The following is a 20,189-nucleotide window of genomic DNA, read 5'->3' as shown; positions in this document are numbered from 1 at the left end:
TCCACAGAGCCAAGGAGGATGAGGGTACAGGGTCTACTCATCCAGGAGAAGGGATGTGATTCATCCCAAATGCCATCTTTTCAAAAATTCCTAAGGGTTCTGAGAGAGCCAAAGAAAGAAAATTCCAGTTTTTCAGACTGGTTCTAGTGGATGAAATCCTGCAGAAGGACAGGCAAACAGGCATCAATATTCCTGCTAGGAGAGCAGACCCTGGGGACTGAGGCACTGTCTGCACCCAGGCTCCAGCTGCCAGCTGCTATCAGTTCCACATCCCAGCTGGAATTTCAGCCAGCTTGTCCCCAGGTGCTAGAAGCAGCCTGCAGGATTTAATACTCTGAAAACAAACAAGAAAGAGAGCAAAAACCCCAAACAAATAAACAAAAAAACCCACTAACAGCAAAACCAGGTAAAAACCCCATTCAGCTGCCCTGGGCAGGGGAAGCAAAGCAGTTGTGGCTCTTTCTCTGGCAGGATCCTTCCATCCAGGGTAAACCTGGTGGGAATGTGCTCCAGGGGACAGTTTTGTGCCTCTTCTGTGGTTGTATCTCAAGGACAACCAGCACTGACTCATTCCTCACCAAAACAGGAGTTAAGACAGCAGGTTAACAAGTAAAACCAGAGAGCTCTAAGATTTTTTTTTCATTTTGGTTTGGATTTTTATTAGGTTTTGTGGGGTGTTTTCAGTGGTTGCTGTTTTTTTCTTTTAAAGAAAAGAACCTTCAGCTAATACCACTTATTTTGGCACCATCTAAAGATTTTAAATGCACAAAAAAGGAAGAAGGTTGTTACAGAGACTTGGGCACACTGGAACAATCCTTAAGAGAGATCTGCAAACCGTAGCACCACTATTAGGTACCAGTTCCTCCCATGCTCTTCAAGTAATTTATGTTGGAGAGACAGCTTTGTAAATTAGATTCATGGTCTGTTTCACTCCTATGCAAAAAGTGGATTAAAATGTTGATCATTTGAGTCTGGGTTAAGCTGGAAACAATGATTTGGAAATGAAAATGAGGAAGTATAATTTAACAATTCTGTACAAATCTCTCCTTTGCCATTAAGAGGAATAATACACAATTTCATTTGCACACAGATAATGCAGACAGAAATTGCAAAGTTGTGATTAACTCTGCTTTGGCAAGTCATTCAGTCCCATTACAAATGTATAAGTTTAAAAAATGTTCACTTTATAATTGGATAGCATCTTTCAAGATATAAAAATTTAATTTTATTCCACTGCTGCTTTCAATTTCTCAGTGGACAGAGCCTGGAGGCCACATTTCATAACATGCCTTTCTGAGTCACAGCATCAAATATTTATGAAGTGTTTATTTAGAGCATTGACAAAATCCTGTAGATCACCTCTGAATCCCTAATGGAAATCCAACACCTTGGGAGAACACAATTAATCTCTGGATTTTTTTGTAAGGAGACTGCAGAATTCCTACACAGAATTCCAACCTCAGGATAGTTATCTTTTGTGATCTGAAAACAATGAAGGTGATTAGCATGTGTTTCTACCTGGTTTATCTCTGTATAGCCTGAATTTGCAGCTGCTTATCCCATTCTTTGAGGTTCTTGGATAAGAACCAAGCAGCCTGAGGGCAGAGTAAATAAGGACATTTTATGATCACACAAACCCTCAAATTCCCATCTGAGAAGCTGGCTCCAGAGAACCCTGCAAACAAAACCCCAAACCACCAATATGAACTGAATCCAAGTCATAAATATAATTAATATGTTTTCAATGCCATTCATGTGTTAAGATATTAAATAGGGAAACTGGTTTTTACAGATTTTCTCCATAATCAACAGAGGATCTCCATAACCTGCTGTGGATCTCTCACTCTAGAAATTCTTGGAGGAAAGATGCCCAACTTCAGCACTTGGAGCACAGGCTGCTGAACCAGGTACAAAAGGAAAGCTTAAGGGATGGAAGAATCTTCAGATTTCTCATTAACATCTAGGCTTGCCCAAGGCTGCAGGAAAAGACAAAACTCCCCTCCCATGTGTCTTAGTGCACTTCCTGAGGCCTCTGGGACCTGGAGCTCCAAGAGAAAACAAACAAGAAACAAACCCCAGGAAGAGAGTACAGCAGGTTCAGTCTGTATAAAACCTGCAGTGCAGCTCTTGGCTGCTTTTCCTGCTGCTCCAAAGGAACTGGGGCTAAAAATAAGAGAGAAACTCTTACTATGGGGAGTGAAAAACAGCCCCAAAATGCTGCTGGACCCTCAGCACTCTGCCTTTAAGCTCTACAGAGAAGTGGATTCCATCTCAGTTTGGGATCAGGGCATGCTGCCAGCACCAGTCCATCTCAACCTCATTTCTCCTGGCTGCCTTGTTTGTTGTGCTCAGCTCCTGGACAGAGGTCTCTGCTTTGGAAAGGATGGATGGACTGCAGGGAGCCTGAACCTGTGAAATGCAACAAGCTCAGATCTCCAAATCCCCTGAAATCAAAGAACTGGTTTAATGATTAAAGGATTCGCTCGAGTTTATTTTTTCTGCAGCCACGTACCCACTGCACAGTGCCACAAAAATAGAATAAGTGGAAGTGATTCCTTTCAGAGATGGCTCTATTGTTACACAAACACTTCCATGAAATCATCATGAATCACTTGAAGGACAGTGTGATCCAGTTGTACATTAGTAGTGACATTTAGTAGTAAACAACTCTGCTTCCAAGCCAGGCAGAGCACAGGCATGAGAAATATCTGAAGGAGGATGAAGCAGGATTCCAGGAAAGATCCTAATGGTGCATGTGGGCAAGTGTGCACTGAGCACACAGCCTGTGTCTGCAAATGGACTGACAGGAATTTCAGCCCTTCTGGTAGTGATGTCTCATTATTTGCTGCTCTAAGGAAATAAAGCAGCACTTCCTAACGGGAAAAAAGAAATCCAACCCAAAATTGACTGGAAGTACCCCTCAACACTCAACCATGTGTAACTGCACAGACACACACCACTAGAACTTCTGAAAATAGCAGCACAAAGAAATCTAATTAGCACCTCAATGAAACATTTGGTAGTTCAGACTTGCAGTATTTCTGTGGCTCCTGTCTACATGGAACTTATCCATAACGAGCTCTGTACTCTGAGCATCACTCTGAGTGGATCACTCCTGATGAGCAACTTTCCTTTCTGGAGAGCTCTCCTCTGAAAGGGATGCACATGCAGGGCTGGTGTGCTGCTGGAAGAACCATCCTGCATCCCCAGGCCTGGCTGCCAAAGCCACCCTGCTGTGGGTGCTGCATCTCTCCAGGCTTGGGCAAGATGAGCTCCAGTTTTCCCCACTCTGCTCCTCCATCAATTTGGATGCAATTCCCCCTCCCAGTGACATGGAGCATGTTCTCACCTTGGCAGATACACTTCCACTTTTTGCTTCTTCACAGAATTAGCCCATTCATTAATCAGGGAGGCCTTGACCAGGGGTTCCAGGGTGGCCAGGGGAACCTCCTGCCTGGAAAGGACAATCATCATGCTGATCTCATCCCCCTCATAGGGTATTTCCAGGACCTGGTAGATCCCTCCTGCTTCGTTGGAGCCATCACTGAACTCTCCTACAGGAGGAAAACAACAAAAAACCTGTTAGAACTATTTTCTTTTGCCTTTAGTTTAAGTTGGTTTAACCCTAGGCAGTATTTGCTAAATGCTGGAACTAAAAATGACCTTTTCTATTCTATATAAAATTTATATTGGTTTCTTCATCACAGAATTTGAGGCTTACATTTGATTTCTTAAGGAATACAAGCTTAAGCTATCACACAGTTTGCAGATAATCACCATTCTGGGACATAATTTGCAGTGCTTAGGCAGAGAAGAGCCTAAAATTTAGGGCTGCTGAGACTTTCAGGGACATGGGCAGAGTTTTTTATTCAGGAGAGAGGATTTTTTCAGTGATGAGATTGAGCAAAATGCTGCCAGTGCCAGACATTTTAGAACACACTTGGAGCTCAAGCTCCAATTAAAAATGATCATTAGTTCTGTTGTTCAAAGAACCTCTATTTTACCAGTCCAACAGTAATGAGCAAACATTATTCATTTGAATGTTTAGCACAGCACAAGAAAATTATTTCTGTGATAAGCAGGACTAGCTCAAGAATTGCAAAGAGCTTAAATCCAATGGACAAACATTCTGAAATCCATCCTGTGGCACCAACCAAGTCATTATAAATGTTGCTACCAGCTGTAATACACACATTAGGGGAAAAAAAAAACAAAACAAACTCTGAGTCTCTTCTTTGGGCAAACAGCACATTAAAAATTCCAGGTGGAAGAAGAGACAACAATATAAATGGATATTACTGCAACAAACCCATTAAGTGAAGATTTAGTAGCTCTAAATTGCTACAGGTCTAACTCACCATAGTAGAACTCTCCCTGTTGGTACATCATTGGAATTTGCACTTCACTTTCATCATCTTTAGTGAAAGAAAAAGTTCTGGTGTTTTCAGGCCTGAACTGTGACTTCCAGTTGCCTTTAAAGTAGATTGCATTGATGAGAGCCAAATGAGTTAGAGCACCAAAGTCTCTCGAAGACACAAAATCTTTGATCATACCTAGAAAGAAACCCAGCTGTCAGTCTGCATGTCAAAGTGAGCATTACATCCAAACTTAAGGCAGCTTGAAAAATGCAAGAAAATAAAAAGCAGTGTTATCATGTAATTTCCAATTCAGATGTTTCATTAAATCTCCAATTAAAGTGCCAGTGTTTTGTAAACCTAAATCACAGTGTAGGTGTGGAAACCCTTCCATCAAATACATGTTAGGCAACTGCTTCTTGATCTCTACTAAACATACCCTACAAGGAAGCCATGTGGAAAAAGGGTCACATTTGGAATGTTTACCCTGCTGCTATGAAACAGTGCAGCACTTTTATCTTAAGGTCAGAACTTGGACAAACTTTGGCTCCAATCCAGAGAAGCACTTAAATGGGTGCTTGATTTAAAGGGGACAGTGCACCCATTGCAGCTTCACCTGGGCCAGTTCAGTGATGTTCTGTTGAATTCAAAGCCAGGACTAAGCATCAAAAATCCACATAAATTCCCAGCATTTGTTCCAGTGGCATTAGCTCTCGAAAAGCAAAAGAGGAAAACCATCTAGCATCTGCTCTATTCATGGGAGGTACAGCAGCTGAGCATGGCAGCTGCTTTGCTGCTGCTCCTGAATAAGTCATTTACATCAGAATGCAGTCTGGTACCTGCTGCAGCTCATCTCACACGCCTTGCATTTCACCAAAACCATTCCCAGTTTGGTAAACTGGGTGCACTGACCAGATCTGTCACTGTTCTTCAGGAATAACAGCCTCCTTCACATTGATTTCCTGCTCACTTCTATTTTTAGCTGACATTGCAATGCAAAGTGCTAAAATAAACACATTCCTCCATCTGATTATTACTCCTTAATCCATGGTTTAAAAAACAAATTAATTCTGCTTTCTGGAGCATATGATCCTGACTAACTGGTGTGAAATTTGTGTATCACAGGGCTGGATTTCTTCCGGGTTGCTGTTTGTATTTCATTTTATCTCAAATGTTCTAAGGAGGGAGGTGTGACCAATACTCACTTGGAGCTGGAAAAAAAACCAAAAGGGAAACTAAGAAGGAAAACACTTCTAGATTTCTATTTGTTATTCTCATTTCCTTATGTTTTTTCAGCCATATCTTGTTAATACATTAATGAAATGTTAAGAATTTTGCTGCCCAGAGAAACCTTTGATGGTTCTGTGTTCTGCTCTGAGCCTCCCATTTTGCTGAACATGCTGGGACTGGAAACCTGCCTGTGCTGTGTCCCTGTCTAAGGGGAGATCAGAGAGGAGATGGAGTGGGAAGGAGCAGCTGAGGGACTGGAACCACCCCAGCCTGACACCAAGAGCCCCCCAGCTGCCCCGTGGGTCCTGCTGTTCCTTTTCCCTCAGACATCAATGGGAACACCCTGCAATCTGCTGCATCACTTACTCCAGCTATGTCTGCAGTTAGGAACAGAATGGCTGCTGTGTTCCCTTGGAATAAACCAGACCATTTTCAAAATGGAATGAAAGCATTAGAGAAGGTGCTTTGGCACTTTGGAGCCATGCTTTTTCATCAAGCATTATGGATTCTTAAGTGGTCAGACTACTTGGGGATGTGTTAATTCCCTCCAGGTGATTCCAATCCCTTCAAATTCTTGATGGTACAACTGTGTCAGAGCCAGACCTCCAGGAATTACTCAAAATATCAACTTTCAGAGTGGGCCAGAGGAGGCAGAATGAGAACATGTTCTGATCCCTACACCAGGAGACTCCCAGACACTGGGATTCTGCACAGATCCAGGAAATGCCACCTCTCTGGGAGCTGCCAAGCCAAGCCAGCATCCTGCAGCTCTCAATGTGCATATTTACAACAGTAATTTTGTGCTTACTCCCCTGCTGGAAATTTGTGTTGTGAAACTGTTGACAGCATTCCTAAAACCAACTACCCTCTCAACATGCTATCTCATTTCCTCACATTGCACAATGTTACATTACACACTCTGATTTGGTGGTTCAAAATTACCTTTTTATTCCCCACTACTGTTTCTCAGTACCTTGTGAGAGTGAGCTCCTCAGAGGAGGAGTGATACTCCACACATCCAAAGCACAAGGCAATAACCCCTGTGCAGACAGCTTCTCTGCCATTAGCAATAATACTTACCATTTTTAAAATACTATTAAAATGCCCACCATTAAAACAGTCTCATTCAATAAATGTTACAGATGGTAAGACCAGAGAACAAATATTCAAATAGATGCCACATGATTAACAATGACTAATATTACTTATGACAGATCATTCCTACACTGGAAAAAAATAGAAATACTAGAATTCTTTTCCTGGGAGGAGAAACTTCAGTCTCAGACAGAACAGATAAAAGCCAAAGCACCAACCCAATATCACTGCACAAGCCTGGAAGCAGAAACATCTCCTGCAGGAAGTGTACAAAAGCATCACATGGACTTACTATTTGTGTGATTCTCCACCCATTTATTGATCTGAGTAGCAACAGCTGCACTTTGGCTGAAATCTACATTCTCTACTTCAGCTTTGAAGTATTTTTTCACCAGCTGCAGGAATTTGTCACTGACATGAAACCCATTCTGCACGTAGAGGGAGTTGGCGATGTCCAGCACGTAGTGACTTTCTTCAGCAGTGGCCATGTCAGAAAGGTCCTTCAGGAAGGCAAACTCCTCACCTGGGGAAGGGAAAAACAGCTTCAGTAGCTCAGAAAAGAAAATTATTCCATGGCTTTTCTGCTGAAAATTCACAGAGTGTTTTATGAGAAGGAAAGTCATCTTTTCAAAATAAACTTGTTTCTTAACCTACACACGTCTTCAGGTCTGAAGGAATAATCTCCAAAAACATTACTTAGAGCCTGTTTTTCCTACTGGCTATAATTAGTCTAATTAATGAGATATTTGAGTTCCACCCAGAGGCAAAGCTATCAATGAAAATCCCTTCTACACTAAAAGAGCAATTAAAAAAAATTCTTACAGGTCCCATTTCTAAGTCTTGCCACCAAAAATTCTTAACAGAACTTTTGTTCCATCTTAAATGCCAGTTATTTAAGGAAAAATGAGCTTCAAATCTTGAAGCTAAGGACCTCCCACAGCCTCTTCTATGCCAAAAGCAGGTCTAGAAATTCACAGGATCCTTGGTGGAAAATGAGGAATCCTGGATAGGATTAAAGCAGTTTGCTTTAAAATAGGAAGCTTGTAGTACTGATTCATATGCCTGAAGGTGAAATTTTAAATTAAAACCCAACAAAATAAACCTTGAAAGCTGATTGTAATGATGTATTCCAAGCAGAAATCATGGGAACACTTTCACTGCATGTCACTCATATCCCAGAATAGTGAACAGCCCAGAAAAAAATCAACTGCACAACTCTCTCCCCATTACAGCTAAGGGATAATTGATTATTGTTTTAGAGACAAAATGTAGATCTCAGTTGGTGCTGCAGCCTCCACAGAGAGGCATCAGCTCTGCAGTGCTTCTGACAAACACAGTTTGATGTTTGTGTTCAGAAATTCTTCCCCAAGCTCCTTTCACTGAAGACTCCAAAGTCCAGCACATTGCAGTAAGAAACTCCATTCAGCTTTCAAACCAGTTACTTGGATATCAATAGAAGCAGTTTTGCTAAAACTACTGCTTTTTTTACCAGCTTTCACTACAATCCCTAAAAAGGATATTCCTAAAAAAAATCTCTCTCTAGAGGCCAAGGCAAGTTTACTTTGCAGCAGAAACCAAGATGAGCTGCAGTAGTTGAAGATTCAGGAACTCCAGACAGGGTTTTATGGCAGCATCTCTCAGCTCATGCAGAACTCATGTTTGAGCCTGCCCAGACCATCAAGGACACAAGAAACTCATGATTAATAACCCATGGGCATGAGCAGCCCACTCCCACCCTTGCTCCTGTTTCTCTAAGACATGATGAAAAGGCCTCACCATTTTTCAAGCTGTCAAAGCCCAAGGAGTGCCGGATTTCCTTCAGGGTGGTTCCATGGGCTCCCAGCTCCACCATGCCCATGGCCATGGCAATGCTCAGAGGGGAGAACAGGATGTTCTCATCCTCCCTCGTGGCTCGCAGCTGGTTGTAAACGTTCACTGAGAGCTCAGCAATGCTTTCATCAGGAAAACTGGTCTTGAAGGCTTCACTTTGCAAAGCAAGCAAAGACAGAAGTCCGAGGAAATACATCTCTTGAGATTTTAAGGTCTGCAAGATAAATTTTAGGCAAAATAAGATGGTTTGAATAATATAAAATTCAACTTGAGAGGAAGAAGACTAGTCAACTTTTGAATCTTAAATCTGTGGAGGAAGAAATCCCCTAGAGGTCAATGCACAATGCAGTTATTTGGAGGAAACACAATTAAAACATAAATAATGATGTATTTTCACACAAAAATAACCTTCTCCCTTATGTAATGATATGTTTGTGAAGTCTTCCAGCCCCAGACCAACAAAACACTCGTTTCTACAGAAAAAGACCCCAAAGGCAGCAACCCCTTCCCTACTCTGGAATTGGAATTGTGGCTGGTTAGCAGTGCTGACCTGGAACTGGTTTGTGTTTCTGCACTGTTCCACCAAGATCTGCTATTCCTTTCATTTGACCTTCTAGTAAGATGCAACTTATTTATCTAAGTCACTCTAAGCCCCAACAGGTAAAACAGTTTCAAGCTCTGGAACGGAGCTCACTGACACCCGTGACAAAGTTACTGTTCCGTGATGTTGCTCAGTTGCAAAATAAGTGGCAAGCAGCCAGAAATTCTTGGAAAGAAAAAAAAAATAAAAATCAATCATGCCTTAGTTACCAAATAAACCCCCTTTTGTTAGTAAACAGCAGGGAGAGGTTGGGTAGCTCTGCTAGCTGGGAGTAAACCCCCGTCAGAGAGCTCAGAGGACAAAGGTACTGTGAGAAAGAGCCAACAGTGGGAACAAGGAAGGAAATTAAATTTAAAAAAGTGTTAGCACTGATGCTTCTGACTAATCCATCCTCCAAGCTCTGCTGAAATGCTCTGGGGTAAGCAACAGTTCCCACTCTACCCCAGTTTAGCTCATCACACAACTACTGATAGTAGAATTCCAGCTCCTGGAGCAGGGAGTGTGTAACTTCATCCTTCCATTTTTATTTTCCTTTAAACTCTGTGCTACCTTGGCATGAAACCCACTACTGCTGCAAGTCTGGGGTGAGAAACAGCAACCAGCAGAGCTCCTGCTTCAATCCCTTCCCTCTGCCACTCTCAAGACACAGCAGAGCAAATCCTCCTGAAGCAGAGGGCTGGGCAGGCAAGGCTCAGAGCTTTAGCCACAAGTGTTTACAAGTCCTTGTGGCAGGCTGCAGGGCTCTCAGCACAGCCCAGGTTTGTGTGAATGCTGCTGCTCCACAGAATCAATTTGCATGCAGCCAGCCCAAGCCTCTCCTTATGCTTCCCAGCAATCCTGGGGCTGCATTACCAGGGGTTTTATAGACATGACACAAAGTAAGCTTTATACAACATTGATATTCTGCATTTCATCTTCAAAGGCCTATGTAGCATTATCTAATTCACTCACACGGCACTGAATGATCCATAATTTAAGTGTTATTACTCGCATTTTATAGCTGAGAAAACACAAAGAACAACAGGGTACACACACGTGCCTTGGCAGCCACTGGTGCCAGCACTAGTTAAGATTCCTCCTGTCCCCCAGCCTCCAGCAGCCTTTTGTTCAGTCCTGAACTGAGAAAAGGGAAGAGATGAGCCAGAGCAGCAATCCCACATGGTTCAGGGGACAAGGAGAGCCTGGCCTCTCCCCTGCTCCTCATCTTGTTTCCTGTGATTCTTTCACATATGTAAGAAATATTCCCCTTTCTAGATTTCCAATAAATTATCTATGGTGGCATCACTTCACTTCTGTGGATTACTTGATCAATATTCCTCTGATTCTTAGTAAAATAGCAAAAATGTCCACTGAAGGCTCTTCTGTTTAGGAACAGCACAGATCAGTGCTAGAAGCCTAAAGCAGCAGCTTTAATCCTTCTGCCTGCATGTTCCAGTGCACTGACAGAACTACCCAGCCCTTCACTGCTGCCCAGTGCAAATCACCAGTCTGACCATCACTGTTTAATTCAGAACCACTGAGACACTGTTTATAACCCCAACATTATCAACACACCACCAACTTCCCCAACAACTACTTAACAGAAGTTCATTTTTTTAACCTCCACATTTATAAATTACTTAAGGATGTTAATATTTCTGATGCAGAAAATAACTGGACTTCTCTGTGACCATGGGCATTGTAGATTTATTTATTTCAAAGCCCTGGAGCATGCCTCTGCCAGTGCTACATAAGACTTCAGCCAGCAAATCACCGTGATAGACTGAGCCCAGGTATTATTCTCTTATCCTAAAAGCTGCACAAGGCAAGAAAAGCTTAACAAACTCCATCACACAGGTCTATAGTGGCACCAAAAACAGCACTCAGGAAACAGATAAGCAGGAGCTCATCTTTCTTTTGTTGAGGATCAGCCCAAATTTGGGAGCTCTCCCACCCTAAGCTATACAAACAAGTGGTGCAGCTCAGTGTGGATGCAATTATACAGAGAGCTAAAGCTTTCCACTCCTGGATCAAGAACAGCTTGAGCTCACTTGGACACCTGACATGGTTAAAACAGATGTGAAATAATCTGCAATTTCAAAAAGAGAAGTTCCCCAGCCTTGCAGTGGCAGAGGCAGCTGCTCAGCACTCCAGCACTGATCTCTGTCCTATGCACTACTGCCAGACAGGCTTAAATAATTGCACAGGGGAAGCAGGGGAGAAATTTATACATCTTAATTAAGTGTTTAACATGCAGGTCAGACTGTCTGAAAGCTAATAAAATATTTCTTATTAGACAACGCTGGAACCCCAACATTATATACAAATCAAAATCATATTTCTTTGTGACCACTCACCAAAAGCTCCTCATTTGGAATAATTAAACTGTATTACTTTTCATTATTTAGTTGGATAGAAAATAGAGCAATTACATAGATGGAGACAAAATTTATATTGAAATGCTCTTAAAAAGACAAAGTACCAAACTTAGGTTTTTATCTACAAGCCAAATCCCACTGATGGATCCCACTGATGGCAATACAAGAGGTGCAGAAGTTCCCAGTAGGAATGAATTGAAACAAAACAATTCAGATTTCCTCCCCTGCCCTTCCACATCCTTTTAGTCTAGAGAGGTTTTCTAATGAAGCTCACAGTGAAGCTCCCCATACAGACACCAAGGGGAAGGGAAGACAGGGAGGCAGGGATGAACACATGGATACAGGCAGAGAATTTATCAGCTCGTTTGCTGGCAATGCTCTCTAAAGCAAAAATAGAAAAATAAATGAGTGAGTCCAATGCAAGGGAAAATGCTTTAAAGCAAACTAAAGATCTGGAGGTGCTGGTCAGTGGGGAGGAGGCTGTAAAACACCACAGACACCTGATCAATCCTTGCCAGCCAGTGTGAAAATGGTCTCATCTCATCCATCTAATGGGAAATGTCCGTGGTGAATTCCTCAGTTCAATTCCTCTCACACTTCTGGCTCATGCACATGCTGCTCTGCTGACAACTGGGAATCCAGCTCTTAATTATCATTCCAGCCAGAGCAGCTCCTGCTCCTCTGATCCTGCCTCACTTCTGGCTGGATTACTTTGGGGTTTGAGCTTCCTCAGGCAGGAGGGCTGGATCTGACCAAGACTGAGACTGATCCTGGTGCAGCATCTTCTCAGCATCTCTCTCCAGTCAGAGCCCAGGGTACCCTCAATTGTCACTGCAGCAGCACTGAGAGCATCTTTAAATTACCTGCGCCCTACTCTCAAACACTCTGAGTGAAGGAAATGAAGCTGAACATTATGTAATGCACATCCAGGAACTTAAACAGTCCCTGGGAGTGCCATCGAAATTTTACTCAGTCTTTTCTGTCTTCCTCAGATATTCCCAGTACAAGTCTGTCACTGCTGATTTACATCAATGCAATCTGGTTAAATAATCCTGTAGCAGTGGGAAAGGAGGAAACATCCCCACTGAACAATGTTTAAAAATCAAGAATCATCAGTTTCAAATGTTACTGTGCACATTTTGCTTTCATTGGCTAAATATAAGAATTTTAAAAAGCTGTTTAAAATGCTTTCACTCCTCAGCCATACAGTTAAGGCCAAAGGTATGAGCTTCTCATTTGAGGGTGTGTCAGCAGATTCTGGGCTTTGTTTGATTCCATCAATTGATGCATGAACACCTCTCTCCTACCAGGCAATCAAGCAATCAGTGTAAATAAAATTTTTGTCACAGCCCCTTCTTGAAAAACAGTTGTGTATCACAAATCCTCACTTGCTCCAGAGGTTTGTCACAGCATATCAGTTTTGTTCTGGCTTGTAACTGCACTCAGGGGAAAAAAGCAGTGATGGACCACTAAAACAAACAAGATTCCAGATATCCATCCTTCAGTAGCTTGAAGTTATCCTTCAGTAGGTTGAAGATATCCATTGAAGTCACACCTGCTTCAATTCCCAGGAAACTTTTTTATTCAGCATTTCAGAAAACACCTGGCAAGACATCGTCAGGCCCAAAATTCAGCCCAGCACTTCCCCAAGTGGCCACAAGCAGCTCAGTGCTGCTGCTCACCTGCCCCAGGGCCATTCCAGATGTGCTCCTGTGCCTGGGCACAAGGGACACCCATTCTTGTGATGTCTGAAGAAAAACACTCATCTGATAAATACAGGACTGCTTATCCAGCTCTTGCCTCTCCCAGCATAAGGCTGGGATGACTAAGAGGAAGCAGAACAAATTCGCCCCCTCACACCCACAAACCCTGAACTATTCGGTTCCAGTAAAATGCAGAAGGGGCAGGAGCTCTCTGTAAGCAGAGATATTTTGAGATATCCTATCAACAAACTCCAACTGAGTTCACAGACATGAGGTACCACGAATTTTGAAACAGCAAGACCTGGACTGGGCGTAGGAAGGTGCCAAAAATTCAATTAAGGGTTGAATTCTAGTACCTTGTACTTGTCAGACTGGTTGAAAAAATGGGTTATAATTTCCTTTTCTTTTACACCTTTACAGAAGGTTTTATAAAGAAACTAATTTATGGCTTTAAAAACCTACAAAATAAAGCTGTGATACATTGCCTTGGTTCCTCAGCACACAGACTAAACTAAGATTAGTTACCTTCACGATTACTCTTGGCTACCTGCAAGCTAAACACCAAAGGTGTGGGAAGTACAAATGAGAAAAACTGCTGATTCCTGATCAGTATGTTAAAAAAAAAACAAAACAGAAAACCCTGGGAGGAAAACAAGTGTGGTAACAGCACTGATTACATTGTCTCCTGTAAAGAGCAGCTGCAGGAGCAGACAGAAGTCTGGCAGAACAATTTGATAAAGCAACAGACGGATTTGCTCAGGGAACAAGACCTGCTGGGTCAGGGAAAAACCCACTGTGGATCCAGGGAGGAACTGAGGGATCCTCCTTCCCCCCAGACCCAACCAGAACAGCATCATGCTCGTGGCAGGTGAATCATGGAAGGATGTAAGTTTGGTGAAATCCAGTTGGTAAATACAATTGCTGCAGGCATCTTTACTCTGAATGATTTCTCGTTGGCATCACATCTACCAATAAATATCAGAGAGAGGCACCACCCAGCTAACAACAGCTTAGAAAATGAACATTGCTCAGACAATGAGCCCAACCTCCCCTCCACAGAGAGCCCCCAGAGCCCCAGGGGAGCACAGGGGATGCAGGAGCAGAGTGAGATGCTCAGCAGCTCCCCAGCCCAGCAATGGTTGTCATGGCTACCCTGAAGGATGTGCAAGGAGCCAAGTCCACGATTTGCTCCCAGCTAGTTCAGGCTTGCCTCAGGCCCTACAGCACCAGGGGAACGTGGCTGCTACCACAGACCTCAACTGCTCACAAACCCTCCTGATCCACTGCCAGAACGGCCTTCTCAGTCCCTTCTGCTTTGAATACAACCTGTCAGATTTTTATTTGAAAATTGGGCAAAAATTGCACTTTCAGCCAGCACTACTGGAGCAAAAGCATTCTCACCTCCAGAATGTTGTGGGTTTACCAGAGGAAAAGCCCAGAGGAGGAATGTGACACTGCCTCCCATCAGCTGCTCACTGTGTTCATCTCCTTTTTCTCCCCAGCACTCAGCCCCTCTCTCCCTCCAGCACAGGGACTGCTCGAACCTGAGCTGGCTGTCTCAGAAATAATTTATTTGGCACAGCCAGGAAAACAGGCAGGTATCCTGGAGGTGAGAGCAGGCAAATCAAATACCAATCCTCACAGCAACAGATACACGATTCAGGAGGTGCTATTGCTTAGAACCAGCAGAATGCAGCAAAGGAAATGGGGAAATAACTAAATATCCATTAAATGCTTTAAGCTACAACTTGGTAGATAACTGGCTACAGTGGACAGTGCAAGCAGAACATGAAGGGATCTACAAAGTACTTTGGGTATTAGCAGTGCAGTCCCTGGAAGTGGTGACAACCCTGGGAAATTCCACATTTCTTGGGCAGCAGGCAGCCACATCCCTGCTCACTAGGACACGTGTTCCAATCACCCACCAAGGCAGCTCCCACATGTTAGGGGATGCACTTACATTTTCTATGCATAAAAAAAATGTTTATCCCTAAAAAATGTTTACCCTTAGCCTATGTGAGCATCTGACCTTGTCAAGCAGAGACTGTACAGACACATGTGGAACCACTGAGCTTGCTGGAATCAGTTTGTCCCAGTGCAATGACACCTATATCTCAATCTGCACAAACATTTATTAATAAATTAAAGGATATTTTCACCATCTGTCAATTATGGTGTCATTGCCTTCTGGAGCAGGAAACCTTGATGTTAATTTCATTAGAGCACTGCACAATAATGATATAGGAAATAGTGGGGCATTTAAACCTCCAGTATGGAGTGACTAAGACTAGGAAGAGTCATTCCATAGGAAGTGTCTGGACCACACCAAAACCTTGCTCTCCAACACACAGCCAAGTCATGCCCTTCCGGATTCTTTATTTCTGTTTTTTAAATGACCCCATGGCACCAGGAGCATTGAGAAAACCCGAAAGGCAAATGGTACACTGAAAAATTTCATATTGACAATTTTTCCCATTGACTCTCAAATGTTTTTAAACTTTCATGGAGCTTGGCACTGAGTCACTAACCTGCTGAGGCAATTATGCAAGCCAAAGTTGTCTTAATTGCACTTCCTCAAGCATATTCCCTCAGCCCTAATTAAAAAATAAAAAGAGATGCTGAGAAGCCATGTCCAAAATACTTAAATTTGAATAGCCTAAAGCAAACATCTAAATATATGTCTAGACAATTAAAAAAGGTGGTCTTGCTTCCAAATCTACTGCTGTAAGGCCTGCAACTGGGAGGACTCATGCAATTTCTCTGTTTGGTTCTCCTGTCTAGGAGAAACAAATTTTTAGAAATACTTTGGCAGAGTGCCTTACTTTTGACAGCTCCAGTGTGCCCCACAAAGCAAGAGCTATAAATAAGAAAACACAAAACCCACAAGCTCTGTGAAGGAGAAAATTTGAAGCAGAATGGAACTTGGGGATTCTAAAGGGTTCAGAACTGGGGGTGTGCCTGTGGCTCATCTGAGAAAGTCAACACAAGTCTGACTGGGGAGAGCTTCAAGGCTTGAGATGGAAATACTACACAGGATCTGCTTTCAGCAGACCAAAACGGGGGGGAATCTACCTAGAAGCATCTTAGCTAGGCACAGACTGGTTTTGGTGGTTTTCCCACCTGTTTGTGCCCCAGTGAGGCTGCCAGTCCTGCACAGCTCTCTGAATGACAGCTCTCCCATGGGCATTGCTCTGGTGGGGACCTTGCCCTGACTGCTGTGCAAGGAGGGACAATGCCCAGACACAGGAGTGCAAGTTGAGTCTCAGAGGATCTCAAGAACCAATTCTGACCATTCCACCTCTGCAATGACTTTTCAGTGAAAAGGCCAATGCAGTACTCCACTCAGGGTGCTACCATCTAGGGAAGACACCCCAAATGAGACAGCAGCATTCCTTTTTCTGCTCAGATTTCCTTAGGGCTATCTGGGAAAGGAAGGGTGAGATCTAATTCTGTAACAGTCTCTTTCCATCAGAAGCAGCAGAGATAGAACACTGCAATCAGTTATTTTAGACACAAGAACAACTGCTCTTGCACAAATTTCCTTACTTACACTAAGTCCCATTTCTGTTATTTCCCTCAGCTGATCATCAAGCTCCCACCACAATTTAATTAAAAGGGCAGTAGCTAAGTTTCACCATATGCAAGTGCCAGATGCAATCAGTGCAGTTGGAGACTAAAGGCGAGATTCCTGCATGTACTGGAGTGTAGTTTTATAAGTGATGAAAGCTGTCACTTATGTCACAGATATTGCTGTAATGCACCATGATATTACAGTTTCAGCAGCACCAAAATATATTAATAATACATCCTGTGGAAGCCTTTACAGCAAGTGAGTTTGGAATACAGTGTTTCAAGCGTTTTTCTTGCAACTCCCTATTTATACATTAAGTCACTTCAGATACATTACATTAGTCTCTGTACTTTGCCTGGCATCACACAAGCTCTCACAGCCAATTTTAAACCTTCCAAAGTAGGAGGACTAAAAGACACAACTAATTAAGGAGAAACAAAAACAGAACAGGAACCCTTCACTACTTAGGGATAGGAATAGGGAAAACTGCATGAGAAGTACCCAGAAATTGTGCATCTCTGGAGAAGACTTTGATGAATGTCTTTTAAAAGCTCATCAACAACTCAGGAAAGTTTTGAAATAACCTTAACAAAACACAATGAACAAGGACAACCTTTAAATCACCCCAGAATAACTAAACAGAAAAAGTATATGGTGTGAAACACCATTTGAAAAGATGAAAGTAGCAGTTAATTCTTCCATACCTTGCCCAGCTCCCTTCACAAGGATTTCAGAAGAAAAGAGATCAGGCTATGGTATAGCTTTGTCAAGATGATGAAGAAAGTTAATTAAAATGCAACAGGATTTTAGAAGAGGAGTCTGTCAGAGCATGAACTGAAAGCAAGCATGACATACAAACCAGCTTGTTTTCCTACAAAATAATATTGGCTTCAGCCTTGCAATCAACACTGGGCTCCATTTACATTTAGGTAACGTCCCTCTCACCACGAGAGTATTATTCACTTCTGGTAACACTTCTGAGATCAGAATTACTTTTTTACAGTACAGTAATAAGACAGAGATTACTTTAGGAAAAAAAAAAAAAACAAAACAATTAACCCCAGCATCCAAAGTAGATGTTATACCCAGATTAATTACCAGCAGCAATTCATCATTACCAGGACTGCTGCTTCTAATGCATAGACATCATTCCTGTAATGCTCCTCTGCTGCATGGTCCCTTTCTCCCTGGAAAACTCAGGATTGCAGCAGCCACTGCTGAGCTTCCAGCCAGCCCAAATCACTGCTGGGAGCAGAGAGCCTGTCCTGAGAGCCCCAGTGCTGAGCCCCCAGCAGCCTGGCATCAGTGCCCAGGGCAGGGCCACCAGCTGATGGAGCTGTCCTGGCATGGCAGGAGCCAGGCAGGGACTAGGAAAATCCAGGTTTAAAAACAGCTGAAAGAACTGCCCTGGCATGGCAGGAGCCAGGCAGGGACTAGGAAAGCCCAGGTTTAAAACCAGCTGATGGAGCTGTCCTGGCATGGCAGGAGCCAGGCAGGGACTAGGAAAGCCCAGGTTTAAAACCAGCTGATGGAGCTGTCCTGGCATGGTCAGGAGCCAGGCAAGGACTAGGAAAGCCCAGGTTTAAAACCAGCTGATGGAGCTGTCCTGGCATGGCAGGAGCCAGGCAGGGACTAGGAAAGCCCAGGTTTAAAACCAGCTGATGGAGCTGTCCTGGCATGGTCAGGAGCCAGGCAAGGACTAGGAAAGCCCAGGTTTAAAACCAGCTGATGGAGCTGTCCTGGCATGGCAGGAGCCAGGCAGGGACTAGGAAAGCCCAGGTTTAAAACCAGCTGATGGAGCTGTCCTGGCATGGCAGGAGCCAGGCAAGGACTAGGAAAGCCCAGGTTTAAAACCAGCTGATGGAGCTGTCCTGGCATGGCAGGAGCCAGGCAGGGACTAGGAAAACCCAGGTTTAAAACCAGCTGATGGAGCTGTCCTGGCATGGTCAGGAACCAGGCAGGGACTAGGAAAACCCAGGTTTAAAACCACTGTCTTGGCAAGTGTACCCAGCCCAACCAGCAGAGCCACAGCTGAGGCACAAAACAAAAATAAAAAGAAGGTTTTAAAGCTGGTCTAGCACAAAGTCTACAGAGACAAAAGGGTGAGAGAGTCACTCAGAGGGAGTTCAGCTCTGAGCCAGCAAAATGGAGTCACTGAGAAAGGACATTTTAGCAAAATCAGTCTGAGGGGAAAATTTAGCATTAAGCCTCTCCACTTCAAATATTTCTCTAACATAGCAGAATAACATCTGTTACAAAGTACAGACTTTTTTTCTAAAAACTACAGAATAATCTCGATGCCAAATTCAGCCAGTAGCAGAGTTTTTTTACTGTATTATTTTTCACAGTGGAAAACCTCCAACAAGGCATTCCATAAGAATTTCTTTTTGATCTGAAGGATGTTGATCACTGATCTTCCCAAAGGAGTGAGAAGCATGGGATTTTCACATGGAGAAGAAAATTAAACTCCTCTTTACTCCTACCCTAAGGCCAGTTCCAACTCTTGCCTCTCAGGCCTCAGCATCACTGCTATTTACTTTGTTGGTATTTTTCATATATTCCCAAATATTTTCAGTTGTCTCTCATCTCCATAGTTTCTACAACTCCACAACTCAGGTTTTATATTGCTTGCACTTGAGAGCAGCTCTACAAATATCTAAAAAAAGCAAGCAAGCAAGCAGGACATCTGCCCCATTACAGACAAGTCAGAGCTAGACAGGAGGAATGAATCACCCAGTATGGCACAGTGGACAGAACTGCACTAAAATCATCACACTTTTATCTCCACATCATCATTCACATCCTTCCTCCCTCTTGTTTCTTCACAAGCACCCATGAACTTACCAACTCAGGGAAAAGACCCCAAGAGCCAACAAATGGGACAGTAGCAGCCTCATGCTGTTCCAGCTGGGAGAACATGAAAACAAGAAGGAATCTTGGTGCCCTGCATGTTTCTGAATTGTGCAGAGAGAATATCTGGAACAGCAGCAGCTTTAAGGGATAAACTGGAAAGTTAGAAATAGAAAGGCAGGGAGGAAATACTACTTCCTGCTGTTCAGGCATCTTACCCACAAGAGAAGATGCACAACAACCAAATGGTTTTTTCAGTGAGAGGCAAAAACAAGTCTTGTTTTACTGGGGGGAATAAAATATTGGCATTTTTGTTCTGATAGTTTCGTTATCCAGGCCTTGGAGGTTTGTGGCTATTGAAACATCACTCTTGGCTCACCATGGACAAAACAGCTCAGTTCAGAGCCCAGCACTCAAGCTGTGCCTGGAAGGTGGAATCTGGCCTTGGAGCTCACTCCTGCGCTCACTGTTCAAGCCTCATTGGTTTGTGTTTATGGGAACTGATGCTGTTCCAAGTACCCACTCCATGATGAGCCATTTAAACACCACATGGAGGGAGCTGAATTTGTTTTAATCTTGCTTATTCTCCCACACAGC

At 43.2% G+C, this 20,189-nt stretch overlaps 1 protein-coding gene across 3 annotated transcripts in view; it reads right to left on the bottom strand.

Moving 5' to 3' along the window:
- The window catches only part of SERPINI1 (serpin family I member 1), a 44,289-nt gene that overhangs the window by 11,589 nt on the left and 12,511 nt on the right, over positions 1 to 20,189 (bottom strand). For all 3 annotated transcript variants that reach the window (XM_056499313.1, XM_056499314.1, XM_056499315.1), the window contains exons 2-5: positions 8,457 to 8,724; positions 6,973 to 7,203; positions 4,359 to 4,553; positions 3,350 to 3,554 (exon numbers count right to left, since the gene is read on the bottom strand). In XM_056499313.1, coding sequence (XP_056355288.1) covers positions 3,350 to 3,554; positions 4,359 to 4,553; positions 6,973 to 7,203; positions 8,457 to 8,706 — 881 coding nt within the window. In that variant the 5' untranslated portion in view covers positions 8,707 to 8,724. The remainder of the gene's footprint in view (positions 1 to 3,349; positions 3,555 to 4,358; positions 4,554 to 6,972; positions 7,204 to 8,456; positions 8,725 to 20,189) is intronic.

Source organism: Oenanthe melanoleuca, chromosome 9 (assembly GCF_029582105.1).
Source record: "Oenanthe melanoleuca isolate GR-GAL-2019-014 chromosome 9, OMel1.0, whole genome shotgun sequence".
NCBI lineage: Eukaryota > Metazoa > Chordata > Aves > Passeriformes > Muscicapidae > Oenanthe > Oenanthe melanoleuca.
The sequence above is the reverse complement of the archived record's forward strand: the minus strand, read 5'-3'. Positions and strand labels throughout refer to the sequence as shown.